The 13,979-nt window shown below is 43.8% G+C and overlaps 1 protein-coding gene across 6 annotated transcripts in view; it reads left to right on the forward strand.

Annotated features, from left to right (window-relative positions):
* The window catches only part of si:dkey-3d4.3 (RING finger protein B), an 86,781-nt gene extending 73,195 nt beyond the window's left edge, over positions 1-13,586 (forward strand). For all 6 annotated transcript variants that reach the window (XM_059647516.1, XM_059647518.1, XM_059647514.1 and 3 more), the window contains 3 exons: positions 1,543-1,729; positions 7,749-8,427; positions 11,990-13,586. In XM_059647516.1, the coding sequence (XP_059503499.1) occupies positions 1,543-1,729; positions 7,749-8,427; positions 11,990-12,181 (1,058 nt within the window). In that variant the 3' untranslated portion in view covers positions 12,182-13,586. The remainder of the gene's footprint in view (positions 1-1,542; positions 1,730-7,748; positions 8,428-11,989) is intronic.
* The last annotated feature ends 393 nt before the right edge of the window (positions 13,587-13,979 follow it).

The raw sequence follows: 13,979 nt of genomic DNA on the forward strand, positions 1-13,979 counted from the left end.
TTGTCTTCTCAAAGACTCATGGGGAATGTTTTTACATGCCACAATTTAATCGCTTATCTGTTGGGCATTAAGTGTTTGACGCTTTCTGTCCCATTTTAGTGTCTTGAATTACATGTAAATGTTTGCTTGTGCCTTATACTCTGTACGGAGACACTGTCTTATGAGGAGAGGTTGAGTAGGTTGGACCTGTACTCATTGGAATGTAAAAGAATGCGAGGCAACCTTATTGAAACATAGAAGATTCTTATGAGACTTGACGAGGTAGATGTGGAGATAAAATGAACTGGATAAATTGACTGGAAACCTTGTATGAATTGAGAAGAAAGCTGAGGAGCAGCCTGTGCTCTTGATAGTATTCTGCATTCGCAAGATACGCTCACAGTGTGTTTAGTACCATCCATGCACATGTCACACAACTGTAGTGTCATGGCTGCCAAATGTAGCAGCTGTGAGGATGGCTTTAAGTCATTGTTTTTGCTTTTAGAGGGTCACACAATCATTTTCTCTGTTTATTTTACCCTAAATTAACTGTTCATTTGAGTTTGATTATTTTTGCTTGCGTGTTGTGCAAATTATACTGCAGCTGGCACAACAGGAAACCACTAGTTGGCTATGGCCTCTGTGGTTGGCATGATGGGACAGAAGCATATGTTAGCTGTGCAGAAAAAAAGTAAATTAAATGAAACCACAGCGAGCCAAGGTAGTGAACTTCAAATTGACTAAAAGGAAATTTAACACTAACGTGGGGAAGGTCTTTTTCATTTACAAGTGATTTAACGCAGTATCCTCAAGGTGGAGTTCAAATAAGGAATTAATTCAGAAACAGCTGGAGGCAGCAAGTTCTTTTGTAGGGAGACAAACTAAGCTGGCCGGAGGATGTCCTACGCTTAGGAACATGCTGCAGCATGGTATTTTTTTTAAACTGCTAATGCAGATTACAACAGATCTGTGTTCTTCAGAAATAGAAAGGTTAATAACCCTGAAGTTGATGCATTTTACAACTTCCTGCCACATTCGCTTTACCAAAAGAAAACTTGCAACATCAACAATCCCAGCAGACCCAACCTAGTTTGATCTGATCGGAAAGAAAAGCACAGGTAACAACTTGTTATCTCGGATTCTCCAGCATCTGCAGTTCCTATTATCTCCTCAGCACAGGTAATGTTGCTGGACTAGCAAGCCAGAACCCGAGGCTAATTTTCCTGAGAAAATGGAACTGAGTTTGAATCACACCTTGACAGCTGGTGACATTTGAATTCAGTATAAAAAACTGTAATTAAAAAAACCAGCCTAATGCTGATAGTGATAAAAGTTCATCTGCTTCACTAATGTCCTCTAGGGAATGAAATCTGTCATCTTTATCTGCTCTGGCATCATGTGACTCCAGACCCATATGGTATCTCCCATAATCAAAATTTTTTTTAAAAATTAAAAAGAACAATGCAGTTTGGAAAGAGTGCGAGGTAATGTCTTTTCAGAAGAAGTAAACTTTGCATTTTTGTATCTCAATTTTGATGTTAACAAAATACTTCTTTCCAACAGATGCCAAAGATTGGTGCCCAGTATTTACCCCTTGTGGAGATGTGGGCCCAGGGCCTCGGTACAGTCACTCTGCCGCTGTCTACAGGAGAGGAATGTACTTGTTTGGTGGATTGGTTGGCCTCGTCGAACAGAATGACTTTTGGAAGTGGGACTTCAGCAGTTGCGTATGGTCTAAGATCAGAGCACGGTAAACAGAGATTTTGACATTCGTGTGTTGTTTTGGTTCAGTGTGTGCAGCAACTGGGTCTAATTGAATAACTGATTAATTCTAAAGATTACTTGTAAAATTAATCCTCCTTTCAAAATTGTTATTGTCCTGATGCCTGTAAATCTGCTCCAGTCTGCACTCCTTTAATTCTGGTCTCTTGTGCATCACCATTAGTAACTGTGCCTTTAGCTGCCAAAGCCCTTATTCGCTAGGATTACACCCTTAGCCACTGAATGGTTCATTTTGTACGCTGTATTAGTGAGACCACATCACAAATACTGTGTGCAGGTTTGGCCTTTTCTTTGGACAAGGCTATAAATATAGAATCCCTACAGTGTGGAAGCAGATCATTGAGTCCGTACTGACCCTCTGAAGAACATCTCACGCAGACCCAACTCCTACCCTATCTCTGATCAGAGATAACGGGAACTGCAGATGCTGGAGAATCTGAGATAACAAAGTGTGGAGCTGGATGAACACAGCAGGCCAAGACTTCGTTCTTGAAGGACCGCAACATCTCTTTTTGCTCCACCGCGCAGTAGTCGAGAACACACTCGACCGAGTTTCCCGCAACTCATCCCTCACACCTCGCCCCCACAATAACCACCAAAAGAGAATCCCCCCTAGTCCTCACATACCACCTCACCAACCTCCGGATACAACGCATCATCCTCCGACACTTGCGCCATCTACAATCCGACCCCACCACCCACGACATTTTCCCATCCCCACCCTTGTCTGCTTTCTGGAGAGACCACTCTCTCCATGACTCCCTTGTCCGCTCCACACTCCCCTCGAACCCCACCACACCCGGCACCTTCCCTTGCAACCACAGGAAGTGCTACAATTGCCCCCACACCACCTCCCTCAACCCCATCCCAGGCCCCAAGATGACTTTCCACATCAAGCAGATGTTCACCTGCACATCTGCCAATGTGGTATACTGCATTCGCTGTACCCGGTGTGGCCTCCCCTACATTGGGGAAACCGAGCGGAGGTTTGGGGACCGCTTTGCAGAATACCTATGCTCAGTTCACAATAAACAACTGCACCTCCTGGCTGCGAACCATTTTAACTCCACCTCCCATTCCTTAGACGACATGTCCATCCTGGGCCTCCTGCAGTGCCAGAATGATGCCACCCAAAGGTTGCAGGAACAGCAACACATACTCTGCGTGGGAACCCTGCAGCCCAATGATATCGATGTGGATTTCACAAGCTTCAAAATCTCCCCTCCCCCCACTGCATCCCAAAACCAGTCCAGCTCATCGCCCACCTCCCTAACCTGTTCTTCCTCTCACCTATCCCCTCCTCCCACCTCAAGCTACATCTCCATTTCCTACTTACGAACCTCATCCCACCCCCTTGATCTGTCTGTCCTCCCCGGACTGTCCTATTCTCTCCCTACCTCCCCACGTATACTCTCCTCTCCACCTGTCTTCTCCTCTATCCAGCTTTGGTCCGCCTCCCCCTCTCTCCCTATTTATTTCACAATCCTCTCCCCATCCCCCTCTCTGATGAAGGGTCTAGGCCCGAAACGTCAGCTTTCCTGCTGCTTGGCCTGCTGTGTTCATCCAGCTCCACACTTTGTTATCTCGGATTCTCCAGCATCTGCAGTTCCTATTATCTCTCTCAACAGCAACATGGTTATCTCTTAAATGCCAGTCAGTTCAAAGGCAGTTTGGATGGGCATCAAATGCTAGCCTTGCCTGTGATGCCCACATTCCATGAAATAGTAACAAGATATGGATCAATGTCAAGTTTTAGTGTCTGAGAATCAATGCACAAATGAAATACCTATGTTAAGGTGCTATATAAATGCAAGTTACTGTTGCTTGTGCAGCTTCATGAATTAGATTCCTAATGAGAAACACTGAAAATATTGGTACACAAAAATCCTCTTAAGTCTGAAGAGCTTTAAATTTTTTGACAGATTCAACACTGTCTTTTTTAAATATCATCTAATTCCTTCTTCCTTTTAGCAGAAATACATCTGGTCTCCAGACTGACCTTATTATGCCACTTCAGTGGTCATTCCTGACAACATACACTGCTACGTTCCCTAACCTCGCCACCAAACCCGCAGATAAGGGGGCTGCAGTCGTGGTATGGCGCACTGACCTTTACATTTGCCAAGGCCAGGCACCAACTCGCTGACACCTCTTCCTACTCATCCCCACCCCCCCCCCCCCCCCAATTATGACCCCACCCCTGACCACCAAACCAAAATCTTTCAGACCATTCATAACCTCATCACCTCAGGTGACCTCCCGCCCACAGCCTTCAACCTCATCGTTCCCCCACGCCGCACCTCCCGTTTCTATCACTTTCCCAAAATCCACAAACCTGACTGCCCCAGCCGACCCACTGTCTCCGCCTGCTCCTGTCCCACTGAACTTATCTCTGCTTACCTTGATTTAGTTTTCGTCCCCCAGGTTCCCCACCTACATCCGGGACACCACTCTCACCCTCCTCCTCCAAGACATCCAATTCCCTGGCCCCTAACACCTCATCTTCACTGTGGACATCCATTTGTACCCCCCATGCAGATGGCCGAAAAGCCCTTTGCTTCTTCCTGTCCCGCAGGCCCAACCAGTCCCCCTCCATTGTCACCCTCATCCTCTTAACAGAACTCGTCCTTACCTTGAACAGCTTCTCCTTTAACTCCTCTCACTCCCTCCAGACTAAGGGAGTGGCCATGGGCATCCACATAGGCCAAAGTTATGCCTCTTCAGAGGATACGTGGAATAGTCCTCCTTCTGTTGTCACACTGGCACCATCCCCCATCTCTTCCTCCGCTACATTGACTACTCCCAGTTCCTCCGCCTCTGCTGCGTCCGCTCCCAAAACGGAGCATTCCACTCTCGGACATCGCAGGTGTCCTCGTATTTCAAGGACGGTAACCTCCCCACTCCAGTGGTCGAAACACCCTCAACCACATCTCTTGTGCTTCTTGCATTTCTGCTCTCACACACCCTTCCACTGCCCCCAACAAAACTAACGACAGAATTCTCCTTGTCCTCACATACCACCCCACTAACCTCTGTACCTAATGTATCATTCTCTGCCACCTGCAATCCAACCCCACAATCAAGGAGATATTTCCCTCCCCACCCCTATCTGCTTTTGGTAGGGATCATTCTATGCGCTACTCCGCCACTTGCTCTACACTCTTCACTAACCCCACTACCCCCAGCACCTTTCCCTACAACCGCGGGAAGTGCTACACCTGCCCCTGCCCCTGCACCTCCCTCCTCACCTTCATTCAAGGCCCAAAGCAAACCTTCCATATCAGACAGGTGGGTTCACCTGCATATCTGCCAACTTGGTCTACTATATCGATTGCTCCCAATGTGGCCTCCTGTACATCAGTGAGACCAAGCAGGGACTCTAAGACCATTTCGTAGTTACTGTACGCAACAAATGACAACATTTTCTGGTTGCCAACCACTTTGACCCCCCCCCCCCCCCCCCCCCCAAGACATGTCCACCCTGGGCCACCTCTGGTGTCACAATGATGCCACACGCAAACTGGAGGAGCAACACCTCATATTCTGCCTCGGGAGCCTACAGCGCCAATTGCATAAACATGGAATTCACCGGTTTTAAAATCTCCCCACCCCTGGCCTCAGCCCATGTCCAACCCTCCCTCTCATCTCCATCTCCTTGACCTGACACAAACTGTCGATCTTCTTTTCCACCTATCCGCCCCACCTTTCCCACGGACCAATCCCAACCATTCCCTGCCGCACTCACCTATCACCATCCCAACTAGCTTCCCCAGCCCCACCCCTCTCCTGTCCACTTATTTCCCAGCTCCCTTCCCCCTCCCCATTTCTGAAGAAGGGTCCTGACCCGAAACGTCAACTTCCCTGCTCATCTGCCTGGCCTGCTGTGTTCCTCCAGCTCCACACTGTGTTGTCTCTGACTCCAACATTGGCAGTTCTTGCTCTCTCTGACTAAGTCATGGCCTTCTTGAGAAAACTTCTGACCCCTCCTTTCTTATCTTCAGATTCACACTTTTTTTCTTCCTATTTGAACCACTCATCAAGTGCACACTTTGCTTGCATTAACTTTGACAAACCCATTCATAGTTGTGAGCACATTCACTGGAAGTTTTGCTTCCTGATAAAGAAAGGAAGTCCATCATCCTGAGCTTTTCTGCATGGTTTAATTTAACCAGTGGGGAAGTACAAACACTTGTCACTGCCAGGGCATTCTAGATCTCAGAAGTGTTCCCCCCCCCCCGCCCCGGCCTATGTAGGGGCAGGTGGAGCACTTCCTGCAGTTGTAGGGAAAGGTGCTAGGGGTAGTGGGCTTAGTGAAGAGTGTAGAGCAAGCGGCGGATCGCACAGAGTGATCCCTACCAAAGGCAGATAGGGGTGGGGAGGGAAATATCTCCTTAGCAGCTGCCCTCACCATATGCTCAGGTGAGGGCAGCTGCTAAGCTAGGGTTAATACTGTCTGATTTATTTTGCAAAGCTTGTTTCTCATGTAGCTGCCTGATTGCTAGTCGCCTACCTTCTTTCCTTTAGTGAGATCTGCAGCTCAGCACAACACTGTTCTATCCTCCCACAACGCAGAGCGTGCCTAATGCAAACCACAATCCACAATTAGACCATAAGACATAGGAGTGAAAGTAAGGCCATTCGGCCCATCAAGTCCACTCCGCCATTTAAATCATGGCTGATGGGCATTTCAACTCCACTTCCCTGCACTCTTCCCGTAGCCCTTGATTCCTTGTGAGATCAAGAATTTGTCGATCTCTGCCTTGAAGGCATCCAACGTCCCGGCCTCCACTACACTCCGTGGCAATGAATTCCACAAGCCCACCGTTCTCTGGCTGAAGAAATGTCATCTCATTTCCATTTTAAATTTAACCCATCTAATTTTAAGGCTGTGCCCATGGGTCCTAGTCTCCCTGCCTAACGGAAACAATTTCCCAGCGTCCACCTTTTCTAAGCCATACATTATCTTGTAAGTTTCTATTGGAGCTCCCCTCAACCTTCTAAACTCTAATGAGTACAATCCCAGGATCCTTAGCTGTTCATCATACGTTAAACCTACCATTCCAGGATCATCCGTGTGAATCTTCGCTGGGCATGCTCCAGGGCTAGTGTGTCCTTCCTGAGGTGTGGGGCCCAAAATTGGACACAGTATTCTAAATGGGGCCCAGCTAGAGCTTTATAAAGTCTCAGAAGCACATCGCTGCTTTTATATTCCAACCCTCTTGAGATAAACGACAACATTACATTTGCTTTCTTAATTACGGACTCTACCTGCAAGTTAACCTTTAGAGAATCCTGGACCAACACTCCCAGATCCCTTTATACTTCTGCTTTACGAATTTTCTCACCATTTAGAAAATAATCCATGCCTGTATTCTTTTTTCCAAAGTGCAAAACCTCACATTTACTCACATTGAATTTCATTAGCCATTTCCTGGACCACTCTCCTAAACTGTCTAAACCTTTTCTGCAGCTTCCCCACCTCCTCAGTACTACCTGCCTATCCACCTAACTTCGTATCATCGGCAAACTTCGCCAGAATGCCCCCGGTCCCTTCATCCACATCATCATTAATATACAAGGTGAACAGCTGCGGCCCCAACACTGAACCCTGCAGACACCACTTGTCACCGGTTGCCATTCTGAAAAAGAGCCTTTTATCCCAACTCTCTGCCTTCTGTCAGACAGCCAATCCTCAATCCAAGCCAGTAGCTCACCTCGAACACCATGGGCCCTTATCTTGCTCAGCAGCCTCCTGTGAGGCACCGTATCAAAGGCCTCTTTTGGAAGTCAAGATAGATAGCATCTACTGGGTTTCCCTGGTCTAACATACTTGTTACCTCTTCAAAGTATTACCGTTATGTGTTTGGATATGTTGTTATATATGTCAGTTGTTTTACAGGTTTTTAACTAATCCAGCTCCATTGCCAAATGTGAATGTGTTTAGGACTTGCTATTTGATAAGATCACTCATTCTTTATTTCTCACAGCTCTGGGCCTCATCAGTTGGTGGGTCATTCTGCTGTTGTATACCAGGACAACATGTTAATCTTTGGTGGAGGAAGGAACCACAACAGCTCTGCCAACAGCCTGTGGAAATTCCAACTAAATGCACAGACCTGGGAGAGATTAAACCCAGCGACAGACACAAGCCCGCCTCCAAAAATCTATCACTGTACCATTGGAGTTGGTCCTAGCTTCCAGGAGAAACCTGTTGATGAAATCTCCTACACAGCATCAACACCAAGCTTCATCTGCCAGGATAGTAGCATCAGCCTGCACGATGCATGCAATGGGGATCCCCTAAAAGGGGCCTGCTGCTTGAATTTTTCCACTCAGGCACCAGGTTACTGCAGCCCAACAGCAATAAAGCTCAGAGGGAAAAACATGTATTCAAACATTGAGATGAAAACATTTAGTATGCGGTCTTCCGAAAGCAGTGAGAACCTTCTGAGTCTGGCTGCATTGGATCCCACTGCTCCCGAGGGTGAATGGCAATGGAATAACAGGCACAGCTTTCCAATCCAGCCCAAGGAGCTGCCTCCTGCAGATGGTAGCACTCAGGAGTATTGTAATGACAGCACTTCAGAAGAATCCAGGATTCCCTGCCTTGACCAAGCCTCCGTGACACTCCACACAAGCGATAGTCACCCAGAAGTTCTCTTGATTGTAGGTGGTAAGCCATTATCTGAGAATGGCTGCATTTCATTGTGGCAGATGAAGCTTTGTGAAATGTTTTTAAAGTGCTAGATTTTAAAATGAGAAAACCCTTGAAAATAGTCTTTATTGTTTTCATCAAGTGATTAGTTATTGTTTTGTTTTTAGGCACAGTTGGCCATTGAGGTGTAACATTGAGAGTTTTATTTGTACTTACTTGCTATTGTGCTAATATGCTAATTCAGAACAAACATTTTCTAAAGAGCTTTTATATTTTTATAGATTTTATAAAGAGTTTGACTCTTATAAGCTAAAATGTGCAGACAGACAAACTTATGCATTTTTAAAATCAAACTTTGTTTGTCAGAACAGTTCCTAATGTGAAACAAATATGCATAATGTGCTTGGAAAAACATAGGTTTTGTCATACAACCAGAGTGGAAGATGTACACATTAAATACTCGCAATGGTCTTTATTTCTACTGACCACTGATGGTTAGAATTGGGAATTCCTGGAGGTTTACATAAAAAAAAAACCTGACTGATGTTGAAGCTGTGATGAAGATTTTACTTGTGGAATTATGCAAGCTGTGTTTGGTTTAAAACAAAAAGCACTTTGCCAAAAGTCTCACTTGTGAAATATGGAGAGGTTTTTTGGCATTTTAAGTAGCACTGCAAATAGTCATGGTGGTATGGTGGTTATGGAAGGGCAGCATAGTTGGGAGCAGGCTGTTTTTATTCTTGGTTATTTTTCCAAGTGCGGTGCTCAAGGTCCCCACCCCGCCCCAGGGCTGGTGAACAATAGATTTAATTTTTTCTTGCCTCCGTCTTCATTTTCTGACATTACTACTTCTAGTTACAGATGTCAACTACTTTGCTTCCAGCTCAACGTTCTTATAAAGCGATATCTAGCATTACCATTTATCTTACCCATCAGCAGAGGAAGATTCCAGACATGGTGCAGATGTTTAACTTGGACAGCCTCACTCCCTTTGGTAGTAACAAGTCTTCAGAAGTTTCAAATTTTGAATTGCCAACTGTTGTTGCATGATCTTAAGTAGGCAGAGTAATTGTTGCCCATTCTTAATTGTCACGGAGAACGTAGTAGAGAGCTGCTGTCTTGAACCAGCTGAAGTCCCCATCCACAGTGCTATTAGGAAAAAGTCCTATTATCAAATCCTACTGTGCAACATTGATTTAACTCTTCAATCTCCAAAACACCCAGTCTACATGCTATGGTAACTGGGCTGCTAAGCTAGGATGAGCACTCTATCTAGCAAGAAGAAATACAAATGAAACCGAAGTTACAGCGGAAACTACTTCAGCAAGAGTGACAAAAACCTTTATTATCGCACTGCTACCTCAGCAGAGCTCTAATGACGAGAGAAAACATTAAATGAAGATTCAAAATGTAAAAGCAAAACATGCTGAACATACAGGCAGTGTCTGAAAGCAGCAAGCAGGTTAATTTGTTTTTGCAAGATCCTTTGCCAGAGTTGTGGTGAAATGTTTAAGACCAGCTTGTAAAAATCAAGATAGTGACTTTTAATGATCTTGGGTGGTCAACATGGATAATTGATTTGGGCTCAACGACATTACAATAAAATAAAGCCAAAAAACATCACTAAAGAATTCAAATCAATTTATGTAACATTTGTTTGTTTCAAAACATTACAAACTACATATATTCATTTCACTCCATAGTTATGTGTTTAGATAACTATCTTAAACATATTTTCAAATTCCCATTTTCATTTGTATTACACACATAATCAAATCATTAATATCACCAGGGTTATACTTTGGGTTCTGAAATTTTTGTGCCTTGATTGCTGGAAAGCTAGAGTCAGTTTTTACACAAGGCCCACGAAAAATGATGGGTTTTAGATCTAAAGTCAAGAGACTGACATGAGTATCTAGAGTAATATGGATCATCAGAAGTCTAGTTGGCTTGCTATTTCTCCTGTTGCCCGCAAGAATACTTGTTTAGTTAATTGCTACACGTTTATTATTTGCTATGAGTTAAACAGATGCTACCTGTTAAATAGCACTGGTTTACAGAGGAAAAACCAATTGTATCCTGCAGATTGCTTTCTGTAATTTTTTAAACCACTGTGCTGGCATACTGTGCAATTGTGTTAGCTTTTGTTGTTGAAACCCTTTAAACGTGTCATTTGAATGTGGTGTGGTTGGCTGTTTAGCTGCAGCACTGCAACTGAGGTTAGTGTCTTTGGGAATCGGGCATCCTCACTAATGTAGAGTGAAGATGGGACGGAGGATCGCACATATGGAAAAGAATCAGGAAAAACAACAATTTGCTTTGAGAAGTTTATTTTAATCAAAAGCTTTGTGATTGCAGTGGATCGTTGAGTATGGGGTGGGTTGATTAGCACTGCTGGATCTCTTTTTAACAAGGTAATGACCTTCAAATAAATTACAAGAGATTATGGGAGTCAGAATGCGAGAATGTATCAAAGATGCAGCAGTCATAAATGGACTGCGATTAGAATCGTTGTAAAGGGGGTAGTGGATTTTTGTCACTTCTAGTTGTGCAAGTAGATTGGGATGGACCACAATCCCAACCATTGGATTTTGAGTTGGCAGGTTCGGACAGTAATAGACTTGTCATTTGCTGCATTTGACTGGGTGGGTACATTATGGTGTGACTGGCAAGTTGTTCCCACAATGGGCATTAAAATTTATAAACCACCAGCAGAAATCACTCCACGTGACAGACTTAACCAAACAAGCCTGAAGACAAACAGAACTAAAATCATCACCTGTAACTCATTGTCTGGCATTTTTAAAATGCATGTTTCATTTTTAAAAGTATTATTTTGAATGTGGTGCATAAGCCCCTTTGGATATTATAGAGACAGTAAAGTTTTTTTTTTAAAAAAAGCTATAGTGGCATGGGAGTGAAAGACAACTGGCACCATACTACAATTAATGTACCATACATTATAATTAGGTGTTAAATCACGTGTTTGCTTATTTATAGTCACTTATTCTTAAAATCAGTGTTGCTTTCAGTCCATCAGAATCCTATGACCTATCAGGTAGTGCATGTATCCACTGTACATAATAATGGCAGCTGTTAATCACTCCCCAGTCCCAATACAAGCAGCTAGGACACCACTATAGCTCTTTGGGTCTGCCAGTGCAGTTTAATTCTGTAATTGACATGGCAGGGCTGGAAGGGCCAGCAGGAATGGTGCGAGACATTCACCATATCTGTCTTGTAGTTTATTGTAAATAAACCAACCGAGTCACTTTCTGACCAGCCCCATAATGGGATGGGGTGGGGAAGACCTTTTGTGGGTGCACGATGAATTCTTTGACTTGTCTCATTACACCAACCACTGGAACAAAGCTTTTTAATCATTCAAGTGCCTCTGGCTAATCTTGTAAATCCATTTAAAATCAAAACATGAACAAAAACAGTGTGGTGTGTAAAGCTCAAAGTCTGGCAGCATCTGTGAAGTAAAAAAGTCAGTTAATGTTGTGTTAACCCAGTTCTGAGGAGGGATCAACTAGACCCGAAATGTTAACTCTGATTTTTTTTTCTTCACAGATGCTGCCAGACCTGCAGAGCTTTTCCAGCAACTTTGTTTTTGTTCCTGATTTACAACATCTGCAGTTCTCTAGGTTTTCAAAATCAAAACATTGTTGGCATTTGTACCCCTTTTGTTTTAACAAATACACTTTGGTCATCAATCACTTAGTAAATTGTCTCACCCCAAAAGAGGGAAGAAAGTTGCTGTAGGAAGTAGCCTTAAACCATTACTCAACATTGGGAGTCCTCATCACAACCAGAAAGTTAGCACTTTGTGACAGACCTGCGCATGTGTGGTTGGGAGGAGGGGTGGTGGACAGTGTGTAAAGGTGTTGATAGGAACAGAAGCCATTCAGCCTCTCAAGCCTGTTCTGACATTTTAATAACTCCATATACCTGCCTTTGACTCCCTACATCCCTTAACAAAAATTTGTTTCTCAGATTTAAAATTAACATTTGATCTGGCATCCACTGCCATTTGGGGAAGAGAGTTCCAAACCTCAGCATGTAGAAGGGCTTCTTAACATCTCTCCTGAACGGTCTAGCCCTATTGCTCAGACTAGGGCCCCTAGCTGTAGAATCCCCAACCAATGGAAATATTTAATCTTTATCTACCTTTTCTTGTTAATATTTTGAAGACTTTTATCAGATCACCTTTGTAGATTCTAGATAAAGCTGGCCTAATTTGTCTAATCTCCCCTCCAACTTAACCCCTGAAGTTCCTGGCATTATTCCTGCAAGTCTATGCGTACTCCCTCCAAGGTCAATACATTCTTCCTGAGGTGTGGTGTCCAGATCTGCTCAGAATACTGATAAACGATGTGAAGTGAGCAGTGTGGAGTTGGGGCATAAGTGGAGTCAATGACAGAGTTTGTTTAACTGGAATCAGTCACGTCAACTGGGGTATTGCTGTTATTAATGATATGGTGCCTGAGGTATTATCAGGGTTTAGTTATATGGAGTCAGAGATATAATTGTGCCTAGTGATAGGGTTCATTGGTATTAATGATATAGGTTCTGGGGTTTTACTACAGCATTTTGTGGAGTCAGGTATGACTTGAGAATAGTGACTGGATGCCTGGGATGTTAATAATATGGATTCTGGAGAATTACTGGAGGTTGGTTACGTGGTGTCAGGAGTATTACTGGTAGTGCCAGAGAGCATAGGATATTATGGTGGATTACAGACATGGAGTCTGAAGTATTACTAATGATTGTCGTTATAAAATATGAGCTATCAGAAATAGAATTTAAGTTGCAAGTTACAGTGATAACATTTCTCATGTTTAAGTCAAATGTATTTATCCATCTCAAGTACCTGGAAAAACTAGAGATGGATGAACTGAATGGGCTGTTTCCAGTTTTCAGCCAAGATATTCGTTGATAGGCCAGGTGATGTAAAAGTGACAAAGACATAAAGTTAGTTGCACTATTAACTTTTAAAATCTCAACAAACCTGAGGTTTCTTTTATATTTTTAGCCTGGTTCAATGTGACTTCTGCTTTGAAGCAATTACCCCATTTATAATATTACAATATGTACACCAGTATCTGAACAATCACAGTGCAATATTAGGCTTAATAAAATGTGAGGCTGGATGAACACAGCAGGCCAAGCAGCATCTCAGGAGCACAAAAGCTGACGTTTCGGGCCTAGACCCTTCATCAGAGAGGTCTAGGCCCGAAACGTCAGCTTTTGTGCTCCTGAGATGCTGCTTGGCCTGCTGTGTTCATCCAGCCTCACATTTTATTATCTTGGAATTCTCCAGCATCTGCAGTTCCCATTATCTCTGGCAATATTAGGCTTGTTTGCCATATTACCATTGCTTAAACTCTGCAGCCTCTTGCTATGCTAACCATACCTGACAAATTCAGGGATGCTGCCAGTGCATCATTCAGTCCACTCATGGACTCTGACTGCCAGGCAGGTAAATTATATGACTTCACAGTAGAACCCCCACCCTGTGTCTGCTGGCTCTCTGAAAGAGTTATCAATTCCACATTTTACC

This window comes from Stegostoma tigrinum, chromosome 7, assembly GCF_030684315.1.
Source record: "Stegostoma tigrinum isolate sSteTig4 chromosome 7, sSteTig4.hap1, whole genome shotgun sequence".
In the NCBI taxonomy this organism is placed as follows: domain Eukaryota; kingdom Metazoa; phylum Chordata; class Chondrichthyes; order Orectolobiformes; family Stegostomatidae; genus Stegostoma; species Stegostoma tigrinum.